The sequence below is a fragment of the Vulpes vulpes genome, chromosome 9, assembly GCF_048418805.1.
Source record: "Vulpes vulpes isolate BD-2025 chromosome 9, VulVul3, whole genome shotgun sequence".
NCBI classification, from domain to species: domain Eukaryota; kingdom Metazoa; phylum Chordata; class Mammalia; order Carnivora; family Canidae; genus Vulpes; species Vulpes vulpes.
The window spans coordinates 60,357,659-60,380,955 of NC_132788.1; the positions used below are offsets into that span (position 1 = coordinate 60,357,659).

The following is a 23,297-nucleotide window of genomic DNA, read 5'->3' on the forward strand; positions in this document are numbered from 1 at the left end:
GGCGGTGGTGCGCGTGCGCACACGGAGGCGGGGACCCGACCTGGTAAACGAGCCCCTACCAACACCCGGCTGAGTGGGCGGAGCTTGAGTTGCACGGAAGGCGGAGCGTCAGGAGGTGGGCGAGGGACTCCAGGGAGAGCTGAGCTGGGTGTGGTAAGCCGGTTTGTCAGCTGTGGGAATGTGTAGAGGAATTATGATCATTTCCATTTTCCAGGACAGGCAGCATCAAACATATCCCAGGCGTCATTAAGGAGGAGGTGTGGAGACAGACGAGAATTTTAATAGGTAAAAGCTCATGAAGATTGTCAGTGATTAACCTGTTTTTTTTTTTTAAGATTTATTTATGTATTTATTCATGAGAGACACAGTGAGGGGTAGAGACACAGGCAGAGGGAGAAGCAGGCTCCCTTGGGGAACCTGATGCAGGATTCGATCCCAGGACCCTGGGATCACCACCTCAGCAGACGGCAGAGGCTCAACCACTGAGCCACCCAGGTGCCCCTTAACCTCTTCTATCTAAACCAGGCAATATTCCCATAGCTCCCTGCTGTCGATGGGATAAAGTTACTCATTCCAAATTATTTATCACGCATATACCATATGCCAAGCATTGGTCAGGTATGGAAGACACAATAGTGAGTATAAACTTAATGTGACATATAAGGCCATTCATTCATAAGGAATGAAAGTGACTCTGATGTAGCTCAATAGACTCCTAACAAGAGTAATGACTACTATTATCTCCCATGTTTTCAGGATTTCACATTTTCTAATCACCACGAATTTCCTGAAACATAGGTGGAACAGAGACTAGGAAAAGTTAAGTGGCTTGTTGAAGGTTACAGAGCTTTGGGGATAGGATTCTAATGGAAGCCTGTTTGACTCTGTCAAATAAGAAAACAAATCCAGACTTAGTAAGGAGATACTTTATTTGAAAGGATTATTGCAAGGGGGAAGGATAAGGGGAGGGAAGGGCCTCTTGTAATAGGCAGACCCCTCTGACTAAAAGATCTTCAAGTGTCTGAAGGGTTAGGCAAAAAGAATTTTTCCTTAATAGGGAAGAGTGAAGAAGGGTAGAAAAAGCTGGGTATGAGAGAGTAGGAGGAAAGGGTGGCTTGGTTGGATAGTAGATCAGAGAATGTTTTACCTTAAGATCAGTCTATTTTCTGGAGGGGTTGTGACTCAGGCTGAGAGTATGTCAAAAATAAGGAGCCTGGAAGGTATGGGAAAAGCTTAACTAAAGTTGGTTAACAACGCATTTTGTTTTGATTGATCAGAAGATACAAGTAGTTCAGCTAAACATTTATAAGGCAAAGAATACCAGTTCAGAAGGACGGTCTTGCTTTGTCACAAGGAAGGTATCCACGAGTCTTAGTTTAAGTCATACAGGAATGGATATTTATTTGCAGTAAACCCTTTCTAGAGCACAAAAGAGTAGAGAAAGCGTGTTGAAAAAGGATAGTTTTTTTTTTTAAGAGCACAGGGACCAGGTAAAATGCACTATTATAAATTCTTTCCTTATTGCAGACTCCTCTCCTGCCACGGCCCCCTCAGACTGCATACTTGGGTCACACCAAACTAATTCTGATATTTTAAGCATACTCTATAAATCTCCCCCCCCCCCCATCAATACCCTCACACTTCCTTTGCTTGTGTAATTCTTTCTCTGTCTTCAAAAGTTGATGCACCAAAAAGATTACCTAGGAATAAATGTAACCAATGAGGTGAAAGACCTATATTTTGAAAACTCTAAGACATTGATGAAAAATGGAAGATGACACAAATGGAAAGATGTTCCATGGTCATGGATTGGAAGAACTAATACTGTTAAAATGTCCATACTTCCCAGAGCAATCTACAGATTCAATGCAATTTTAATTGAAATATCAATAGCATTTTTCTTAGAACTAGAAAAAATGCTTCTAACATTTGTATGGAACCACAAAAGACTCCAAATAGCCAAAGTGGATCTTGAAAAAGAAGAGCAAAGCTGGAAGTATCATAATCTCAGACTTCAAGGTATATTACAAAGCTGCAATAATAAAAACAGTATGGGACTGGCACACACACAAAAAATACATAGATCAATGAAACAGGATAGAGAGCCCAGAAATAAACTCATGTTTATATGGTCAATTAATCTATGGCAAAGGAAGCAAGAATATACCATGGGGATAATACAGTCTCTTCAATAAATGCTGCTGGGGAAACTGGACAGCTACATGCAAAAGAATTAAACTGGAGCACTTTCTTACACCAAACACAAAAATAAACCCAAATTGAATTAAAAACCTAAATATGAGACCTGAAACCATAAAATTCTTAAAACATAGGCAGTAATCTCTTGGACATTGGCCTTAGCAATGAATTTAAGGAAATGTCTCCTCAGGCAAGGGAAACAAAAGCAAAAATAAACTATTATTACACCAAAATAAAAAGCTTTTGGGACACCTGAGTGGCTCGGGGGTTGAACGTCTGTCTGCCTATGGCTCGGGGCATGATCCCAGAGTCCTGGGATCAAGTCCCATATCGGGCTCTCTGCATGGAGCCTGCTTCTCCCTCTACCTGTGTCTCTGCCTCTCTCTCTCTCTCTCTGTGTCTCTCATAAATAAATAAATAAAATCTTTAAAAAGTTTTTGCCCAGCAAAGTAAACCACCAACAAAACAAAAGGCAACCTAGTGAATGGAAGAAGTCATTTGCAAATCATATATCTGATAAGGAGTTAATATACAAAACAGATAAAGAACTTACACAATTCAACACACACACACACACACACACACATGCATGCATGCACAAATAATAATAATCCAATTAAAAATGGGCAGAGAACCTGAATAGACATTTCTCCAAAGACATAAAGAAGGCCAACAGATGCATGAAAACATGCTCAACATCAACTAATCATGAGGGAAATGCAGGGCACTTGGGTGGTTCAGTGGTTGAGCATCTGCCTTTGGCTCAGGTCCTGATCCCAGGGTCCTGGGATCAAGTCCCACATCAGTGTTCCCCACAGGGATCCCGCTTCTCCCTCTGCCAGTGTCTCTGCCTCTCTCTCTGTCTCTCATGCACAAATAAAATCTTTAAAAAAGAGAGAGAGAGAGGGAAATGCAAATCAAAACCATGGTGAGATATCCTCTCACACCAATCAGAACGCCTAGTATCAAGAAAACAACAACAACAAAAAACAAATAACAAGTGTTGGTGAAGACCTGGAGAAAGGGGAACACTTGTGCACCATTGGTGGGAATATAAATTGGTGCAACCACTGTGGAGAACAGTATGGCAGTTCCTCAAAAAATTAAAAATAGAAATAAATTTAATCCAGTAATTCCACCATTGGATGTTTACCCAAAGAAAACAAAAACACTAATTTGAAAAAATGTATATACCCCTATGTTTATTGCAACATTATTAACAATAGCCAATATATAAAAGCAGCCAAAGTGTCCACTGATAGATGAAAGAATAAGGAACACACACACACACACACACACTGGAAGATTACTCAGCTGTAAAAAAAAAGGAAATCTTGCTATTTGCAACAACATGAAAAGACCTAGGAAAAACCTATTTTGCTAAGTAAAATAGGTCACAGAAAGACAACTACTATATTATTTCACTTATATATGGATTCTAAAAAACAAACCAAATAAGCGAACAAAACAGAAACAGATTCATAAATACAGAGACAAACTGGTGGTTGCCAGAGGGAGGAGGGTGGGGTGTGGACAAAATAGGTGAAAGGGATTAAGAGGTACAAAATTCCAATCGCAAAATAAGTAAATCATGGAAATGAAAAGTACAGCATAGAGAATATAGTCATTAATGTTATAATCACGTTGTATGGTGACTACATTTACTGTGTGAGCATTCAGTAATCATCCAGATCATCCAGTTCAATCAGAACTGTCAAATCACATATGGTACACTTGAAACTAATATAACATTGTATATCAGCTATACTTCAATGATAATGATGATGATCATAAACCCAGTTGAAATGTGGGTAAATCTTTGACAAATGGACAAAAAAATTACATATAATTCCACTTATGCAAGGTTCTACAATCAGCACAACTAATCCATAGTGATTAGAAGTCAGATCAGTAGTTGTCTGGGGCACAGAGGGACATGAAGAATTTTTGGGGATGATGGAAATGTTCTATGTCTTGATTGAGATGGGGATGACATGGGTCTGTACATCTGTCAAAACTCATTGACCTCTACATTTTAAATGGGTGCATTTTAATTTTAATTTTGGTGCAATGCAACAAAATTGACTTTCAAAAACCCCAGTAGGATGACACCCACCCATATTTAGGCTTCACTCAATAGAGTGAAGGCATATATGAGCGTAGGTCGATGTTTGTACTTTATAAGCTTGTTCCCTCTGCTGGACTTCAAGATACTTACAGTGAACACCTTTTTGGAGTTTCCACCCAGCTCACAAGGATTCCACCTCTCTGGGAACTGTTGGTCTTCCAACCATGTTTGTACTACATGTGCCATCTGCCCCCACCCCATCCCACCCCACCCCAACCTGTTCAGAGTAAATTGCAGTAGAGGTAGACACAGGATGATTCTTCACTCTAAGCTTTGGACTTTTGAACTGATGTTCATGCCTTGGGGCACCAAGATGATGGAGCATCATGAAAGATACAAGACCAGGACCCTTAAAAAGGCAGATAATATTCTCAGACACAGCAAGGCAATGAGGCCCATGACACTTATTCAAGGAAACAGTGATTCAAATCTATCCACCTTCATCATTTGACTTGCAGCTCAGTTGAGGAGAGCACATGCTCCCCACAATGGGAACCATATGCTGCGTAGCCTAGGCTTTGAAAGCTCAAGAAACTGTGGAATGACATATTGGCAAATTGGATCTTAACAGCATTATTTCTCTACAGAACTTAGAATGCATCTCAGCCAAAGAGCCTCAACATCCTTTTTACCCTGTGTTAGGACTTAAGTCTGCCTTTGGAAGGCCCATTTTCAAAAGAGACATCAGCAATTGTCTGCAAGCCAAGTTGCCAAATGACCAATCTATCAAATGGCCAATCTGAAGACTAATGGATTTTCTGAATGAACACTTTATTAACATTACCAACTTCTAAGATCTATAGCAATTTCTATTATATAGAGTAGTTTCACAAGCTTTTAAAGATTTATGTGATGCAGTTGTTGACTGGTTTTCATGTGGTCTTTAGAGAATCATTTGAAGGAATTTCTATTTATCAAGAGCTAAGGATGGTTTATTCTTCTTTTGAATATATTTAACTTCTGAATACATTGACGCAGAATATGTTCTTGAATGTAGATTTTTCTTGTGTGTATTAGTATCATGCCACTTGGTTTATGCTCTTTCTGTCTGCCACTTTCTACTTCTCTTTTTCTGTCTGCCTTCCCATTCCTCAATTTCTCTCTGTGCCTCAATATGCCTAGTTGTAAAAACACAGAAATTTCCCTCATGAGATTGGCATATAGGTTAAATTAGATCATGGTGGCAAAGCATGAGGCCTCGCACATAGTAAGATCAGTATTTTTAAAACTACATATGAAAAAAATACATATGAGTCCCCACTGTGTACCAGACACTCTGCACACACCATAAATATTGTATTCAATAATGCATGGATCTTGTTTTCCTATGCTCTGACCATTTATAATTACTGTTTCTTGTTCTTGTCAGGCTCAAATTCCTAAGTCTCTTCAGCCCAAAGTCAGAGCACATAAACACTTCTCTTCACTAGTTGCCTCTACCATACATCAACATAAATAATGGGCACTTGAGAAACCTCTTTTGACCTGGGAGCAGACTGGCTGCAGCTTTTAAAACCAGGAAAAAGGTCTCTTTGGCTCCCCTAAGTTTGGAGCAAGCAGAGCTTTGGGAGATGTCAAGCAGAGTGAAGCTTGTTATAAAAAGTAAGTTCTTTTCTAAAGACATTTACGAATGTGACCAGAAACCAAAGAGAAACGCTGTATTAGATCTCGTAATATTTGACAGTACGTTTCAATACATCTTTTCAGTCCAAGAGACTCAGAAAGGCAGAATTAAATAAGTCAAAGTCATAACAGTATAGTTTCAAATATATTTTAGGTAGGTAAAAATCTGTCATTGTAACAGATCATGCAAATAGGAACACAAGACACAAAATACCAGCTTGTACACGCACTCCATTTTGCTACATGTATGACAGCTTGCCATTAAGTTTTAAAATATAAATCACAACCAGATTGAGATATAAACCCCAAGGAAAACTGTATGTTTCCATGACTTTGCTAGTTTTTACTGAAGAACTGTAACTATAAAAGAACATGATGACTTTTCTTCAACAAACACAGCAGAACTCACAGATAAAAATGAAACTGTTCCTTCAAAGTATCACCTACTGCAGCCTCAGGCATATTCTATGTCAGCTGTTCCTTCTCTCAACACATCCTTTTGAGAATTGCCACCACTCTCAGGAATAGTGTGTGTGTGTGCATGCGTGTGTTGTATACTTAACAGGACAAATTTTTGCCTTTTGGAGGAAATGTGTTACAACGAGCCGCAGCCCCACTGGATTTTCATTCTAGCTCCCTCACATAACTAGCTATGTCCCTCAATCTGCTCCCCTAGTAATACCGTCCTCCTGCGGTGAGGTGTCATGAAGCTTAAATGAGATAAACATGACCCAGCCTTCAAGAAATATGGCTTTCTTCTCCCCATTCCCATTTTTTGTTTGCTTTTTATTGTGCAACCATTAAAAAGTACCCTTTTTCTCTTTCTTTTGAGGGTAGCTTTTATCACTATTTTGTTAATAGTCAAAAGGAATGTGGGATTGAAAATAATCAAGCTGCATAGTGTCCTACCAACTCTAAGATATGTAGGAATGAGAAACAATAAGGTAGAATTTCCAACATGGTTCAGACACAGGTTCTGGAGAAAACTGTAGAAGAGCCTCAGAGGACAGGTGTTCTGAGAAGTTATAGTCACGATGGAATAGCTGTCAATGCCTATCAAGGTGACCCCTGGAAAGGGACAGCATCTATCCGCATATGTAAGGTCTCTGCACAGTCCTATAACTCCATTCCAGGAAGGCTTGAGAATTCCATCTAATTCTGCAGTAAAATTCTCTCCATGTGTCCCTTCAGTTTCCAATTAATTCCAGTCTGCAAGCTTGAATTACATTGAGAGTCTGAGGCTCTCACATTTCCTGAGGAGCAGGAGAACTCATCCACATCCGATTGTCTTGGATATATCCTGCTCTCTCTGTTGACCACCGCCATCTGCTGTTCTGTCAATGGTGCCTAAGAACTTTCTAAGTTACCTAGTCTTTAAGACTATTCTTTTGACTCCAGAAAGCCCAGGTGCCTGGCAACTCACAGGCCTTCATCCTCTGTTTTCTTCGGGACTATCCTAAGTGTCACTTTGGTTGCATCCCCTGGTCGCCTCCCTTAGGAGCGAATGTGCAGAATTTTCTTGAATGTCTTCTTGAAGTTTTCATTGCATAAGGGATAAATGAGGGGGTTCAGCGTGGAGTTGATATAGCCCAGCCAGATGGTGAACATGTGCACACGCTCATTGCAACAGCTCTTGCAGAAAGCAATGACCATGAAGAAGATGAAGTAAGGAATCCAACAAAGGATGAAGGCCGCCATAATAAAACCCAATTGTTTGGCAGCCTTTCGTTCTCGGTTCATGTGTAACCCAGACACATATTGCCTTGAATGTGAGCGGAGCCTCTTCCAAGTGAACTTGATATAATCCAGGCCTGTGCTAGACTCACTTCTAGGTTTCCCTTTCCCTGATCCTGACTCTGTGGGGGTGTCTGAGTCTGTCCGAGAGAAAGACTGGCTATCACCTAGGATCTGATCCTCTGATGTCTCATTGGCCCCACGCATGTTCAGACCCTGTTCATCCATCTCAAGCATGCTCTGGCTCTGGTTGATAGCTACGTAACTCCTGACACTCCCCTCTGCCTCAGTCTGCACCTGCACAATGTTAAGTGGAAAGCACTGGAGTTTGTCCACCTCTCTGTCCTCCTCTTGACTGAAGACACTTGGGGATTTCATCTCCTCTGAATCTTGGGATGGTGGCTTCAAGACAGGCTCACCACTGGCATCTTTTGACTTCCTTTTCAGAACTTCCCAAGGAGACTCCTTCCCTGGTTTCTTGGCCCCTGCCTTGGGGTTCTCTGGCTTCAGCTTAGGTTCAGAGAAGGAAGGGAGGGATCCATTGATGAGTTCTCGGTGCTGACAGTGCTGCCGTACAGCCTTGTAGATCCTGGCATAGAACCAGAGCATGAGCAAGGTGGGCAGATAGAAGTTGATGATGGCAGTCATGATCTTGAACCAGGTGACATCATAGAAGTCTGTCTCACACTTGTCTTCCCGGTGTCCTGAGGTCTGTGACATAAAGTGATGCCATCCCAGAATGGGAATAATCCACAAGAAGGAGAGAAACCAGGCCCCCAAGATAGTGGCTGATGCTCGGGTCTTGGTACGATACTTCAGGTATCTGAGGGGCTGCTGGACAGAGCGGTAACGATCAATGCACAAGATGAAGACACTGAAAATGGATGCTGTACTGGCCACATAGTCCATAGAAAGCCAAAATAGGCAGAGAGGCTGGCCTAGGGACCACCTGGACATGAGGAGGTAAAGGATGTTCATGGGCATGACAACAGCTCCCACGATCAGGTCTGCCACAGAGAGGCTGACAATGTACAGGTTCCCCACGGTGTGTAGCTTTCGCTCGCTCCGCACAGCATACAGGACCAGCAGGTTGAGTCCCACTGTGACCAAGGAGATGGCACTCAGGAACACCACGAGGGGCATCAGTTTGGGGTTGGCTATGGTGGTCTTGTTCCCTTCACACATCTTGTCTTCAAAGATGCAGGAAGAATTGGGAAGGTTCATTGGCACAAGAGCAGCCTCCAGCTGTGGTTCCCTCCCTGGAAAGAGAGACACAAGGATTAAGATCAGAGCCTTGGAGATCAGTAGAGTCACTTGGTACCATCAAGTTGATCTAACTGGGGTTGCATGCTGTTGGGGGTAATAGATACTGCTCGTTACCTATAATCTAGATCCCCTTCTCCCTTAGTCATTCATTTCTTCACTTATTCAATGACTAGTTAGTGAATTCCTGACATTTTTCTGGACATTGAGAATACAGAAGTGAACAAAACAAAAATCTCTGCCCTCATGGAGTTTACATTCTAGTGAGGGAGTTGGGCAAAAGCAAGGCAAAGTTTAAGTCCTATGTTGCAAGTGTTCTGGGAAGGTGGGCTGCATTATGGCTGGTCTTAGCTGGACATGGCATTCTAGTTCTTTGCCAGTGGCTGATCTAGGAGTGGCTGATCTAGGCCTCATGACTGTGGCAAAGGAAGTAGATACGGAAGTCTCATGGCAGAGCCAGGGTTCTAGAAAGTTCTTGCTCTCTGACAAATGATCAAAAGCAGGAAAAGTGTTACTTCTCCTTGTCCCCTTCTTCCTGACAGGAGGTGATGCTTGGGGCTATCTATGGCAGTCGTCTTGGGGACAGCAGGGAAATGCTAAGAAAACCACTGAAACACCAACTCAGAGTCCTGTTATCACTGAGGTGCTAAACCAACCCTGGAATCTCCTTCCTTAATATTGGTTTTTAGTGGGAAATAATGAAATGTCTTCTTTGCTTAAGTCACTGTCGTGGGAGTGTTCACTTGTAGCTAAAAGCATCTGTAACTGATATGGGGGAGATAACAATGGTACAAAAAGCAGGAAATAAAACTAGCACCTCTTTAGACTAATGGTTCTCAAATGAGAAGAGTTATGTGGTTTAAGAAAGCATATTTTACCTTTTTAAACTTATTTTGCTTTTGTATTTGAAATTTTTTTCGTTATATAAACTATACAAAGTAATATGTAACAAAACCTTCCTTGCTAATAAGGCTGTACTGAAAACATATTGTATCCTGTTATTGGTGATCCTCAACTGGGGTGAGAGGTAGAAGTAGGTCTTAAAATTTCTGGAAGAGGCTGTGAGATTTTGATATTCATCAAAAAGTGATAGAGTTTGAAGAAAACTGAGAAGCCCTGAGTGCAAATCTCTCTCAATAATTTAGCAAAAACAAACTACTTTCACATTAAGACAAACCCAGATAAATTCTTGAGAAAAAAGCTAAATTCGAATGATATTTTAATGATAAAAAGCAAGGCCCTAAGACATTTGTTCCTTGTAAGAGGAACCCTTGAGTTACTTTGCTGGAAAAGCACCACGTGGGTAGCATTGATTTTGCCCCAGCTCTGCCACTGATATTTTGAGTGACCTCTCATTCTTTATTTTCTCACAGGTCAAACATGAAAGGTGGCACAGGTGATCTCTCAAGGCTTTTCCAGTTATCCTATTTAGAGTCTGCTTTAGGCATTTTTCCATATTCTCCTCCAGCTCCAAACTGTCCATCAGGGCAACCCTCCAGCTTCTCTGAGTGTGCCTCCTCTGAACAGCATCACCTTCTGCTCTTGTGACCCAGTCCTGCTCTCTGCTCCTGTCACTCTCTGATGTCTGCCTGAGAGCTTTCCCCACTCACCCCCATCCGCCCCAGCCATCAGCTCTGTGAAGATAACAGCTTCCAAATCTACAGCTTCAGCCTCTCTCTTTCTCCACCTCCACATCCCAAACCAGGACCTTGCAGCTTCACCTTCAGCCCTGACCAAGCTCACATCCCTTGGAATAGATCGCAGCCACCTCAAGAAAGAGGAAAGAGGCTAAGGAAGTTCATCTCAATTTTATTTTCGATTTTGGTTGGAAGGAAACAGGAAGCAGTTCCTCCAGACACTCCCATAGCCTTGGCATTCCCAAGGTAACTCCAACCACTCTCTCTGCTATAGATGTGTCTCGTTTCTCTATTTTCCTTTTTGACTTGAGGAAAATTCTCTTCTCTCATTTCTCTCTTTGTCTCATTGCACACAGAGGGGAAATGAGAATTTCTTTTCACCATGCATATACCATTTGTCATTCAATAATTTGACAGAAAATGATATTTTTATATAAAAAACACTGATTTTTTCCCTTTTGACTAAAAAAAAAAGTTGTTATGATTGAACTGAGATCACTGAACTAAAAATTACCATTGGATATTAAGCGTTTAGGGGTGAGAATCTACTGAGTCTGCAACTTACTTTGAAATGAAAAAACAAGTTGGATGGATAGTTGGTTAGAAGAAGGGATAAAGGAACAGACATATAATAAAACAGAAAGAGCAAAATATTAATTTATAACCCAAGTGATAGATATAGAGGTGTTTACCCTACAATGTTTCCAAATTTTCTATTTTATCAAACATTTTCATAGTAAAATGTTGGGGAAACTTAATGTAGCATATATATGTTTATCCTCACCTATCACTGTAAGCTTGATTCTTTATCACATGTTCTCCTTTGTAGCTTGGAAATGTTATTTTGCATAAGCATAAAAGCAAAAGATCAATACATATTTGTTAAGTGGATGAGTAAGTGAGTGAGAGGCAGGGTGCTATGAAGCACCTCAGCTCAGAATTTACTCATTCAACAGGTATTTCCTGGTGAAAGGTTCATTTCAGCTCAGTGATCTGCTCTAGAACAAGAGAAGCCACTTTTGTCTTCTGATGCTATGGAATTCAGGATTCCTGGAAAGGCAACTGCAGCAACCACCTGCTATATGCAGACCAATCTTGGCACCTGACTCCCCTGAGGAATGCGAGGTGGAGGATGGGGTGTCAGGGAAAGAAGGGGAAGCCCGAGGGATCCCTGAAAAGTGGGTGCCCAAAAAGTCAACAGGAGCAGCTATATCAACATTAACTTCATGTCCAATTCAGGACTGGCTATGTAATTTGTAGGGCCCAGGGCAGAATTAAAAATTAAACAATTATTTAGAATTTCAAGATGAGGACACCTGATGGCTCAGCAGTTGAATATCTGCCTTTGGCTCAGGGTGTGATCCTGCAGTCCCAGGATGGAGTACCACATCGGGCTCCCTGCAGGGAGCCTGCTTCTCCCTCTGCCTACATCTCTGCCTCTCTCTCTGTGTCTCTAATGAGTAAATAAATAAAATCCTTAAAAAATATAAGTTAAAAAAAGAGAATTTCAAGATGGCAACATCAGAATATGAAACCAAGACAGGAGGCCTCTTGAGCACATGGCCTGTGTGACTGCCAGGGTCACAGGCCCATATGCCATTCCTTGTCTTTGGTGCTCTTACACAATCCCTGAACATGTCCTACCCCATGAGGTAACTAATGTAAGATGATTTCCCCTGCCTCAGGGATCTGCATTTTGAAAAACAGATGGTTGAATGGTTTTCTCTCTATGAGAGCCAAAGGAATGTCAAGTTGAGCGGAGGAATTATTTGGGGACATGGATCCTCACTGCACCTCATTCTACACAGGAGGTCATGCTCCCTTCGGGCTGCCCAGACTTTGTTGGGTTCTGAGGTACCCTCTCTGGGACCAAAGCCAAGCCTACAGAGATGATGCAAGCAATAGTGTGCTCTGAGAGAATGGAAGCTAGAAGAGGCACTTTGGACAAGCCAGTTGGAGAAGAAAGGTGGGCACCTGTAGATTCTTTATAGCTCTGTGTCCCTAGAGAAGCAAGTGATGGAAGGAGAGAGTTCCCCCCCAGGCTCTGTCACTTGGTGGACTGTGTGGAGCTTGGGTAAACAGCCATGACTCTAATTTCCTCAACTGAAAAGTGGGGAAAACATCATTACCTCCCTCCCTGGGCTGTTGGGAGTGTCAGTTGAGGCAGTGGGGTAGGAAAGCTCTGCTAATCCCCAGGTAATGAGGACTGGGTGACAAGCAGAAATGAACCCCATTCCTCTAAGAGGCTCATGTGCATAAGCAAGCCATCATTTTTGAATTAAGGCAATGGCTCCATTCCAAAACTATTAGCTGCAGCAGGACTTTTTCCAGAGTGATTACAAACAGTCTAATCCAATCAGGTCCATGTGCCAGCAAGTAAACAGAGGTAGTCAGTGTATCTTCCACATCCTGGGAATGCTGACTGGAGCAGCTATGACAGTAAGGAGCCAAGCCCTGGGCTTTTCAGATATCAGTTATTAAATGGCTACCACAAGCCCATAGAGAGGTCTTGTGATGATCCTCAAGGTAGAGATGAGGAAATGGTCAGGTCAGGCTCAGAGGGGTGAAGCAACCGACGCAGGGTCACACAGCTAGGGTCACACAGCTAGGAAGAGACTGGTGAAGTCCAGGTTCAAATTTCAGTCTATCTAACGGTTTCTCAGGTTTTGTTCTATTGACATTTTTAGCTGGATATTTCCTTGTTGTGAAGGATTGTCCTGTATTGTTGGATGTTTAGCAGTATCCCTGGCCTCTGCTCACTAGATGCCATAGTATCCTCACCCTCTTCTTGGTCATGACAACCAAAAATATCTCTTTGACATTATCAGAAATCCACTGGGAGGCAAAATGATCCTTAGTTGAGAACTACTGGTCTAACTGAAGAATAAACACCATGAACTGCCAAAGAATATAGCTTACTGCTCAAGGTAAAAAAGGACTTTCTAAAAATAGATGTTATCTAACAATTCAATGAATTGCCTTGATAGATAATAAGCTCTCCATCATGGGAGGTATGCAAGAAGAGGTGGCCTGGATCTGATTCCAAATTAGAAATACTCCTTCTTTCTCAGGGGCAATTATTTACCTAAACAAAACTTGCAGATATTGATTTTAGATAAAAGAGACCAATAGGCAGGGATCTCTGTGAATAGGAAGGGGAGGCAAGAAGAACTGGTGGGTTTGAAGAGATGCTACACTTTAAAGAAGGCACCCAGTGGCCTCATATTCCCTGCTTTCCATCCTATTTCAGCAATGCTGATCCACAGAAAGCTCGAGCTCACTTGGATGGAGGAATTGGGCAGTGGTTAAAAACCCAAGCTTTGCAAACCAGTTAACCTCTGCTTTGATCCTATTTCTGCCCTATTTAGCTGGGCAAGATATTTCACTCTGCCAAGTCTTAGTTTTCCTCACCTCTCAAATGGGGCAGAAGCACCTCATACAGTGCCTGACATATAGGAAGTGCTCAGTTAATAGTAGCTGTTTTCTTCCATTTCTGGGTGAATAGCACAATGATCCCACAGCTGGCCCAGTCTGGCTCAGGGGAATCATCCCAACTTCCTTGTTTTTCACTGTGGCAGAAACTGCTCATAGTCTTCCAGTATCAGTTCTCCTCTATTTGGGAATAGACTTCTATTTTTTCTGAGTACATGGCTGCCTGGAATAGAGACTACATTTTCCAGGCTCCTTTGTAGCTGGGTATGACCATGTGACTAAGTTCCAATGAAACAGAAATGGAAATGTAGCTTGCAACTTCCAGAAAGCAACCCTAAATGGAGAATGTGTTCTTTTCTTTGGCCTTTCATTCTTCCAGCTGGCTGGAATGGCAATAGGATGAATATGGCTTAAGCAGCCTTCTTGGGACCATGAGGAAGAGCCACATAATGACAACAGTGAAGCAGCAATTTGGACAGAGCTGAGGTCTTTGGTGACTGCAGAGCTGCCAACTCAGTCAGGACTCTCTACCTCTGGGATAACTTAGGTTTTCTATCACACACAGCCAAACCAGATCCCTGATTTCAAGGAGTTTTCCAGTTAACATGCGAAGAACGACAAAAGGTAAGGGAATAGCATCAAAAAATGAAAACTTCTAGAATGTAACTGGGACAAATATGATGACTGAGGTAAGATCAAAGCAGATGACAGGACGGAGGAGAGAGGGACAGCCTCTCTCAAGGTGGAATGTAGATGTCAGGAAGAACACTGGAGAAGGAGTGATGTGTGAGCTGGGCTTCAAAGGATGAGTAGAAGTTCACCAGGAGGAAGGAAAAGGAATTTAGGATGAAGAAGAGAAAGAATAAAAGTACAGAGCTGAATTCAAGGAATTGGGAGGGAATCGTTGGAACGATGAACCCAGGAAGGCATCAGGGGACAAGGGATAAGAAAGCTCTTTACACCTCTCTGCTTTTGCTTGTGTTGTTTGTCCCAAAGGGAGCACCATTTGCCTTGAAGCATCTAAGTCCCCACAATGTTTCTAACACTCCCCTTGACATCACCTAGCTTATCATTCTTTCTTTAGCTGATTCTCCCTAACTAAAAAGGGACCACCTCTGGGACATGGAAAGTGTCCACTATTTCTGTTTCTGACATGAGACACGCATGAGCATCAAGGGACACACCCTCCTTCACAACAGAGCCCACACGTTTTCATTCACTGCCATTCTCCCATGCTGGCACCAGGCTGGTACACGAGGGATGCAGAACAGAAGCTTTTTGGATGGGATCTGAAAAAGCAAGACACGAATGAAGAGCAGCAGGAGATGCATGGAGAAGGATCTAACTGCCTATTTTTCACAAGGATGTCTAAACGAACAAAACTTGGAGGTAAGATTTATGCTATTGATGAATATCGGTAACTTCTACTTTTTCCTGGAAACTTCATTGTTGGAAATTTCTCTCATGGGAATCCAAAACATGAATACAGATTTATGCACAAGGAGGCTTCCAGCAACATCATTTATGATAGGCAATAGAAGGAAAGAAATCTAACATCTGGGAACTAAATATATTATGGGATAGCTACAGAATAGAATATCATGCAGTCATTGATAATCACATTTATGCAGGGCCATTAGAAATATCAAAAATGCTTATGATGAAGTTAAATTTACAAGGCACATTGTTTAACCAGGATTATGTCAATTCCATTATCAGGTTTACATAAAGGTGAGTCTCTGTTACATTATATTAACAGTGGTTTTCTCTGGGTAGTGAGTGATGTTTATTATCTTTGGCATTTCCCAAGATATCAACACTGAGAGCATCTTAGTTTTATAAAGGAGAAAAATAGGAACCTCATTCATTTTTAAAAATAAAATAAAATAGATTTATTCCATTGGGAAAAAAATTTTTAAAGAAAGGTCTTCCACATTCTTAGCACATCATTTCTTTTTTTTTTTTTTTAAAGATTTTATTTATTTATTCATGAGAGACACAGAGACAGAGAGGGGCGGAGACACAGGCAGAGGGAGAAGCAGGCTCCACGCAGGGAGCCCGACATGGGACTCGATCCTGGGTCTCCAGGATCAGGCCCTGGGCTGAAGGCAGCGCTAAACCACTGAGCCACCGGGCTGCCCCATTGCTTATTTTCTTTAGTGAAAAGTAAGAGTTTGGGATTCCTTTCTTGATACATTCTAAATTGCCTCACCCACCACTCCTCATTCCAAACTGCTCTCCCCTCTGAGAACCATTTGCCTTGGCAGCTTATTTTCATCAAGTCTGAACATTAGTTTCTTTGCTTTAACTCTGAGAGAGAAGTGCCATGCATGAAAGTACCCCAAGTACTACATATTCTAATTGAGTCTCACCAAGGCATAATTTCCATAAAACACCTAGGCTTATCAGTGCCACTGGTCGTAGTACAGAGAGCAGACTGCAAATAGCAAAATCCCATTATGAACCCCCTACTGCAGGAACATGCCTGACTTTGAATCTAGGGCAGTGGTGGGTTAAGCGTTAGCCTCTGGGTAAGATACAAGAGGTAGATGACCTTGTGGGCAGAGAAAGGTCCTGAAGATTGTTCTGGGGGTGGAGGTACACATTCAAATGTCTACAGAGTAAGGGAGGGGAATTTAATAAAAATAGGGAGTGGTGGGGCCTGGGGCAACCTGTAGAGTATATTCTGTCTAAAGAGGACAGCTCTTGCTCAGACGCCACCAACTACTGCAGGCTCAGATCTGCCTATTTTTAAAATGAAGCATAAAAGCTGGATTTTTACATGAAATCTTTTTGTTTTAAAACATCAATTATTCACTTGTTTTCTTGAACACAGGTCAAGCAAAAACAAAATTTGAGGATCTGACCTGTTGGCCCCAAGCTGGAAATGTCAAGCTAGTTCATAGGGAATCTGGAGTGCTGAATATAAGACAATGACCCTGGAATAGACTCTTCTTGGGGTATTTCCACAGCTCATAAGCTTCCTTCCCTGAGAACCATCATCCAGCTACGGGTGGGCCCTGGCAGCCAAATTTTTACCAAGTAAACCTGATCTCTAGTCATGTGATTGGGCTAGAGGATATCATCTGACCCAGAAGGGCTAAGTCTAGATTCCTCTTTGCATATGGAGAGATTAGTTATTCCAGCACAGGAGTCATGGCATTCATCCCCTCACACTATACACAAAAATTAACTCAAAATTGACAATAGTCCTAAGTGTAACAGCTAAACCTCTTAAACCTATCAGAAGAAATAATAGGAGAAAATCTTTGAGATCTTGAGTCAGCCAACGATTTCTCAGATACAACACTAAAGGCATAGCCCATTAAAGGGGAAAATTGCCAAGTTGGATTTTGTCAAAATTTAAAACTCTTGTGTTTCAAATGGCACCACTAAGAAAGTAAGAAGCTACAGAATGGGAGAATATATTTGTACCTCCTGTATATGCTGGATCATATGTCTGATGTATCCAGAATATATAAAGAACTTTTCCAACTCAATAGTAATAAGACAAATAACCCAATTTAAAAATGGGCAAAGGATCTGAATAGATGTTTCATCAAAGAAGGTATAGGAATGACTCAGAACCTCATGAAAAGATACTCAACAGCATTAGTCATCAGGAAAATGCAAATCAAAACCACAATGAGATACCACTTTGCATCCACTGGATGACTATACTTTTAAAAGACAGACAATAATAAGCATTGATGAGAATGTCGAGAAATTAGGATCTTCATTCACTACTGGTAGAATGTAAAATGACGCAGCCACTGTTGAAAAGTCTGGTAGTTCCTCAGTTAAATACAGTTACCATAATAACCAATGATTCCATACCTAGATAGCTACTCAAGAGAACTGAAGATATTTGTCAGCACAAAAATTTGCATGTGAATGTTTCTAGTATTAATAATAGCCAGAAAGTGGAAACAACTCTGATATTTATCAACTGGCGAATAATCAAAATATGATATGTCCATGCAATGGAATATTATTTGTCAATAAAAAAAACCCAAAGTGCTGACGCATGCTATTGCGTGGATAAACTAGAAAAACATCATGCAAGTAAAAGAAGCTAGACACAAAAGGCAGCACACTGTATGATTCCACTTACAGGAAAAGTCTAGCATAGGAGACCCAGAGAGACAGAAAGCAGATTAGTGGTTGTCTGAGACTGGGGGGTGGAAACAGGAAGGAGTCTTCAGGAGTGATGGCAATGTCCTAAAATTGAATTCTGATGATTATACAACTGTGGACATTTACTAACAATAATTTAATTGTATGATTTACTCAGAATGGGTGAATTTCATGGTATATAAATTATGCCTCAAAAAAGTTGATTAAAAAAAATTCAGTGGTACAAGCAAGAGGCTGTCTATATTTCCAGACCTCTGTCTGTTTTAAAAACCTATTTGGGTACACTACTATTACTCCCTAAAATACTTACCAGGCACTAGGATTTTTTAAAGGGAAATAAAGGAGTGTTAGCCAAATAAGGATGAAACTCAGGGTAGATCCTAAAGAGCCACCAGAATTGGGCCACAATTCTGACTCTGAGCTTCCCAGGAGCCAGAGCAAAGAAGAAAAACAGGATCAATTACAAGATTCTACTGTCCTTTGAATGAAAGTAAAATAGTCCCTTAGCAGAAAGACAACTTTAGTTGGAACTAAGTTTAGATAAAATGTATCTTACAGTTTCTTGTAGAGAGGGCACAGAGAGATGTTACACATAACTTCTTAATTCTTAGAAGCCCAAGTGTGGACATGATTTAGCTACATCAACTCTTTCTTCCTGTGCCTCCATGATTTTCTCTCACTTTATAATTTGGACTTGTTTGTCTGCTCTCCCATGCTCCATCCCTAGTATGACAGGCTGGGATTTTGAAATTAGGCCAGGAAGGGGAAGCTGAATGGTAATTATCCCTTTATTATGGCAGACAAAAGAAATAAAAAAAGCCCAGCTCCATCCTTTCTTACCCTCTGACATTGAAAAGCAACGAAGGAGAAGAAAAGTAGTATTTCCAAGGTTTCCTATATACTAGCATTGGGCTAGGATGGTTTCCATGTTGCTTTACTGAATCCTCACAGTGCTGATGACCTTAGGATAAAGGAATCATTTTTTGCTTCTATTTTAATTTAAAAAACAGGCTTCTGGAGTTTATAGGGCTTGGTACCCCACACTAAGATCCAAATATGACTGAAAAACAAGTCCCTTAATGGCCCAAGTGACACCCACCTGCCCTAACCCACCTACCTTTTCAGTATAGTAAGAAAGAGAGAGCTGTAACATACGCTTTAAATAAAGATTTCATGGCATTAGAACTATGAACATCCGTGCTAACATTAGACAAGGACACTGTACACAACACCAGGCCCAGCCTGCATACAAGTATCATTTCAGGACACAATGAATAATGCTTTATTTTTGTTCCAAATCCCCAGAGATTAAGCCTTGAGAAAGGCATTTCAAAGACCAAAGTTATCCAGGCTGTTTTCTTCTTGAGGAAAAAAAAAGAATGACTTATGATATTGAAGTAAATAAAAGAGCTGATAGAAGAAAAAGGAGAGGCAGATGAGATGTTTGCAAGAGAGAGTTCCTAGGTAATTGGGAGTTTCTTTAATGTCTGTCTCTTTCAGTCAAGTGACCCCCTGCCTGACTGCGCAGCGGGCCGTCCCAGCACCTCACCTGGGGCTCCTCAGTGCCACCTGCTGGCCAAGCGCCCTACGGGTGCTGGGGCCAGGCTTGTCTCTAGGCCGAGGTTTGTGCAAAGTGGAGCACAGGTGAGAGTGAATCAGTCTGGCTGCTCATTCCATTCTCATATGCACTCATTTACCCACCCATTCATCCACCCACTCATCCATCCGTCCATTCAACCATCCTCCCTTCCTTCCACCAATCCATCCATTCAAAAACTCCTTATTGAGGCATCGGACACAGATGTTATGATAGGCTTTCACAGATACAACCCCAGTGCTCATGGAACTTATGGCCTATTCCAGTGGTTCTCAACCTTGGCTACCTGGAGACCTTTTTAAAACATACTGAGACATCTGTTTCAGGGAAGATAGAGTACAGGTACTTTTTTTTCCTATTTTTCTGCTAAACACAATTTAAAAAAACCTTGAACATTATATTTAAAGCTAATATGAGACAAATCTAAAAGATGGAGAGGCAAAGGCAGATCAGCTAGGAATCCCAGGACCCAAAGAATGACACAGTGATGAATTCCCTGGGTTTCTGTTTGGCCATATATATCTGAAACTTTGAGCTATGAAGGTTGGCAGCTCAGAAACACCAATGGTCATAGACCAAAAAAAAAAAAAAAAAAAGAAAAGAAAAGAAAAAAGAAAAAAAAGAAAAAGCCCCAACAAAAGCCTGCTGTGTCTAGCCAAAGGACCAGGAACAGCCTAGCAAAATAGAAAACTTCTAGACTAAAACTAGTCTACTTGCAGCCTAACTCCACAGAAAATATTAGAGAAAAAAAAAAAAAAAACTAGAGCCCTGTTCCCATCCTGGCCAGCAGAGGAGCCAAGTGGAGCCAAGATATCCATCCTTGTCAGGCTACAAGGTGACTGACCCTCCTACTGGGGTGGTGTCCCTACAGTCCCTAATAGGGACTTTCATCCTCATCAGGTGGAGATAAGCCTGCACCCTCTTCCCCCTTTACCCTCCCCCACCCAAAGTCAGTGGAGGGCACATGGGGAACAGTAAGGAGGCACCTCTACCCCTCCTAGTCAGGGAGTTATTCCTGGAGGCCTGGTAGGGAGCTAGAACTTGTCCTTGCTCATGAGTAATGAAGACCCTCCCTCTTCAGGTGTCAAAGAAGCTGAACAAGGAACCTGGACTTCTACCCCCACCTCCAAGTAATGAGGAAGAGCACCCTCATCCCACCACCTCTTGCTTCCCCTGCCAGAGCAGTGTCTCATAAACACAGATAAAACAGAAGACTTTTATCCAGAGTCTCAAATGCCGACCTAAAACACCCACATTTCAGTTGAAAATCATTTCTCATATGAAAAGCTGGGAAGAATTCATACAGAATTTTTAAAAGCAATCAATAGATACCAATGCCAAGATGACAGGGATGCTAGAATGACCCAAAAAACACTTTAAAGTAACCATCATAAAAATGCTTCAATACGCAAATGGAAACATGCTTGAGACAAATGAAAAAAAAAATAGAAACTCCGGACAAAGAAACAGAAAAAAAAAAAAAAAGAAGAACCAAACGGAAATTTTAGAACAAAAAAATCTGATAACTGAAATAAAAACTCAATGGTTGGGATCAACACCAAGACAAAGAGAATAGAGGAAACAATCAGTGAACCAGAAGTGAAGACAACAGAAATTACCCAATCTGAACATCTGAAGGAAGTTCTGGAATGGGAGTGGGGGAAGGACAGAGTCCCAGAGATCTGTGGAGAGATCTATGTAACAAAAGACTTAACATCATGTAGGCTTAGTGCTGGAAGTTGACAAGAAAGAGGGTAAGGATGAAGAGGTACTTGAAGAAAACTTCTAAATTTAGCAAGAGACATAAACCTTCATCAAGAAGCTGGGTGAACCTCAAATAGGATGACCTCCTCTCAAAACCCACACCAGGATACGTAATACTTTAAAATTTTTAAAAATTTGGCTTTCCAAAGAAAACAATCTTGAAAGCAGCTAGAGAAAACACCTCACTATAATGAGAAAGACAGTAGATTTCTCATCAGAAAATATAGAGATGAGAAGAAAGTGACACAATTATTTTCAGAGGCCATAGGAAAAGAACTGTCAACCCAGAATCTCATACTTGGTGAAAATATCCTTAGGAAATGAAGGGAAATCAAGACATTCTCAGAAGAAGAATTTGTACAAGACTTATATGCTGAAAACTACAAAATGCTGATGAAAGAAATAAAAGATTTAAATAAATGAGATACACAGTGTTTATGGATTAGAAGATTCAGCATATTAATGTGTCAACTCTCCCTAAACTGATGTATGTATTTAATGCAATCCCTATCCAAATCTCAGCCAAGTGTCTTATAGATATGGATGACACCATTCTAAAATATATATGGAAATACAAAGGAACTAGTATAGCTAAAATGATTTTTCTTTTTTTTAAAATCTTTTTTTAAAATTTTTATTTATTTATGATAGTCACACACACACACAGAGAGAGAGAGAGAGAGAGAGGCAGAGACACAGGCAGAGGGAGAAGCAGGCTCCATGCACCGGGAGCCCGACGTGGGATTCGATCCCGGGTCTCCAGGATCGCGCCCTGGGCCAAAGGCAGGTGCCAAACCGCTGCGCCACCCAGGGATCGCTGATTTTTCAAAAGAAGAATAAAATGGGAGAAATTAGGCTACTTGATTTCAAGACTTATTATATAGCTACAGTAATCAAGAATATAGAGGGGTAGACACAGACCAATGGAATGGAATAGAGAATCAAGAAACAGACCTGCACAAATAAGCCCAAGAGACTTTTGACACAGGTGCAAAATCAGTTTAACTGGGGAAAGGGTGTTTTCAAAAGGTGGTGCTAGACAGTTAGACATCGATAGGCAAAAAACTGAACCTCACTCAGAACCTCATACTTCATAAGAAAATTAACTCAAAAATAGTTCACAGACTTAAATGTAAAACAAAGAATGGGCACCTGGGTGACTCAGTCGGTTAGGTGTCTGCCTTCAGCTCAGATCATGATCCCGGGGTCCTGGTATTGAGCCTTGCCTTGGCTCCCTGCTCAGTGGGGAGTCTGCTTCTCCCTGTGCCCTTCCCCCCTGCTCAGGATCTCTCTCTGTCTCTCTCCTCTAGCTCTTTCTTCCTCAAATAAATAAAAGCTCTTAAAAAATAAAACTATAAAACTTTTAGAAAACTCCTTGGAGAAAATCTTCGGGGTCCAGGTCTAAACAAAGAGTTCTTAGACTTGACACAAAAAGCATGACCCATAAAATGAAAAATTAATTAATTGGATCTCTACATCAGTTGCTTACCTACTCCCATTGTAATCTTTGCAATCTTTGCTGGGTCTATGCATATCTTATACCATCATTTCCTTTATATACATATTATATATGTGTGTGTGTATATATATATAATAGACCTACTTTTTTTAAGCTTATTTTACTATCACATATGAAAATCCAGTCACCTATTTTTTTGTCATCTATAGAAGCTTTCCATAAGAATAAACAGGATGAAAACAAAACAAGATGATTAAATCCTAGCCAGATATTTTGCTTTTCATTAAAAGACAAAACAAAACAAGAGTACTTATAATGTGGGTA

General features: G+C 41.1%; 1 protein-coding gene and 1 long non-coding RNA gene across 5 annotated transcripts in view; one reads left to right on the forward strand and one right to left on the reverse strand.

Moving 5' to 3' along the window:
* The first annotated feature begins 6 nt into the window (after positions 1 to 6).
* Positions 7 to 21,939, forward strand: LOC140593903 (uncharacterized). 3 transcript variants are annotated; one of them, XR_011994323.1, is made up of 6 exons: positions 7 to 153; positions 10,321 to 10,830; positions 14,396 to 14,640; positions 15,262 to 15,405; positions 19,654 to 19,797; positions 20,832 to 21,939. It is a non-coding gene; the product is annotated as an uncharacterized lncRNA (long non-coding RNA). The 3 variants fall into 3 exon arrangements; XR_011994324.1 differs by lacking the exons at positions 10,321 to 10,830; positions 20,832 to 21,939 and having other exon boundaries at positions 7 to 115; positions 19,654 to 20,302; XR_011994325.1 differs by lacking the exons at positions 7 to 153; positions 10,321 to 10,830; positions 20,832 to 21,939 and adding an exon at positions 12,251 to 12,550 and having other exon boundaries at positions 19,654 to 20,302.
* Positions 5,964 to 23,297, reverse strand: part of HRH1 (histamine receptor H1) — a 75,590-nt gene continuing 58,256 nt past the window's right edge. For both annotated transcript variants that reach the window (XM_072720295.1, XM_026016895.2), the window contains exon 2: positions 5,964 to 8,943. In XM_072720295.1, coding sequence (XP_072576396.1) covers positions 7,445 to 8,908 — 1,464 coding nt within the window. In that variant the 5' untranslated portion in view covers positions 8,909 to 8,943 and the 3' untranslated portion in view covers positions 5,964 to 7,444. The remainder of the gene's footprint in view (positions 8,944 to 23,297) is intronic.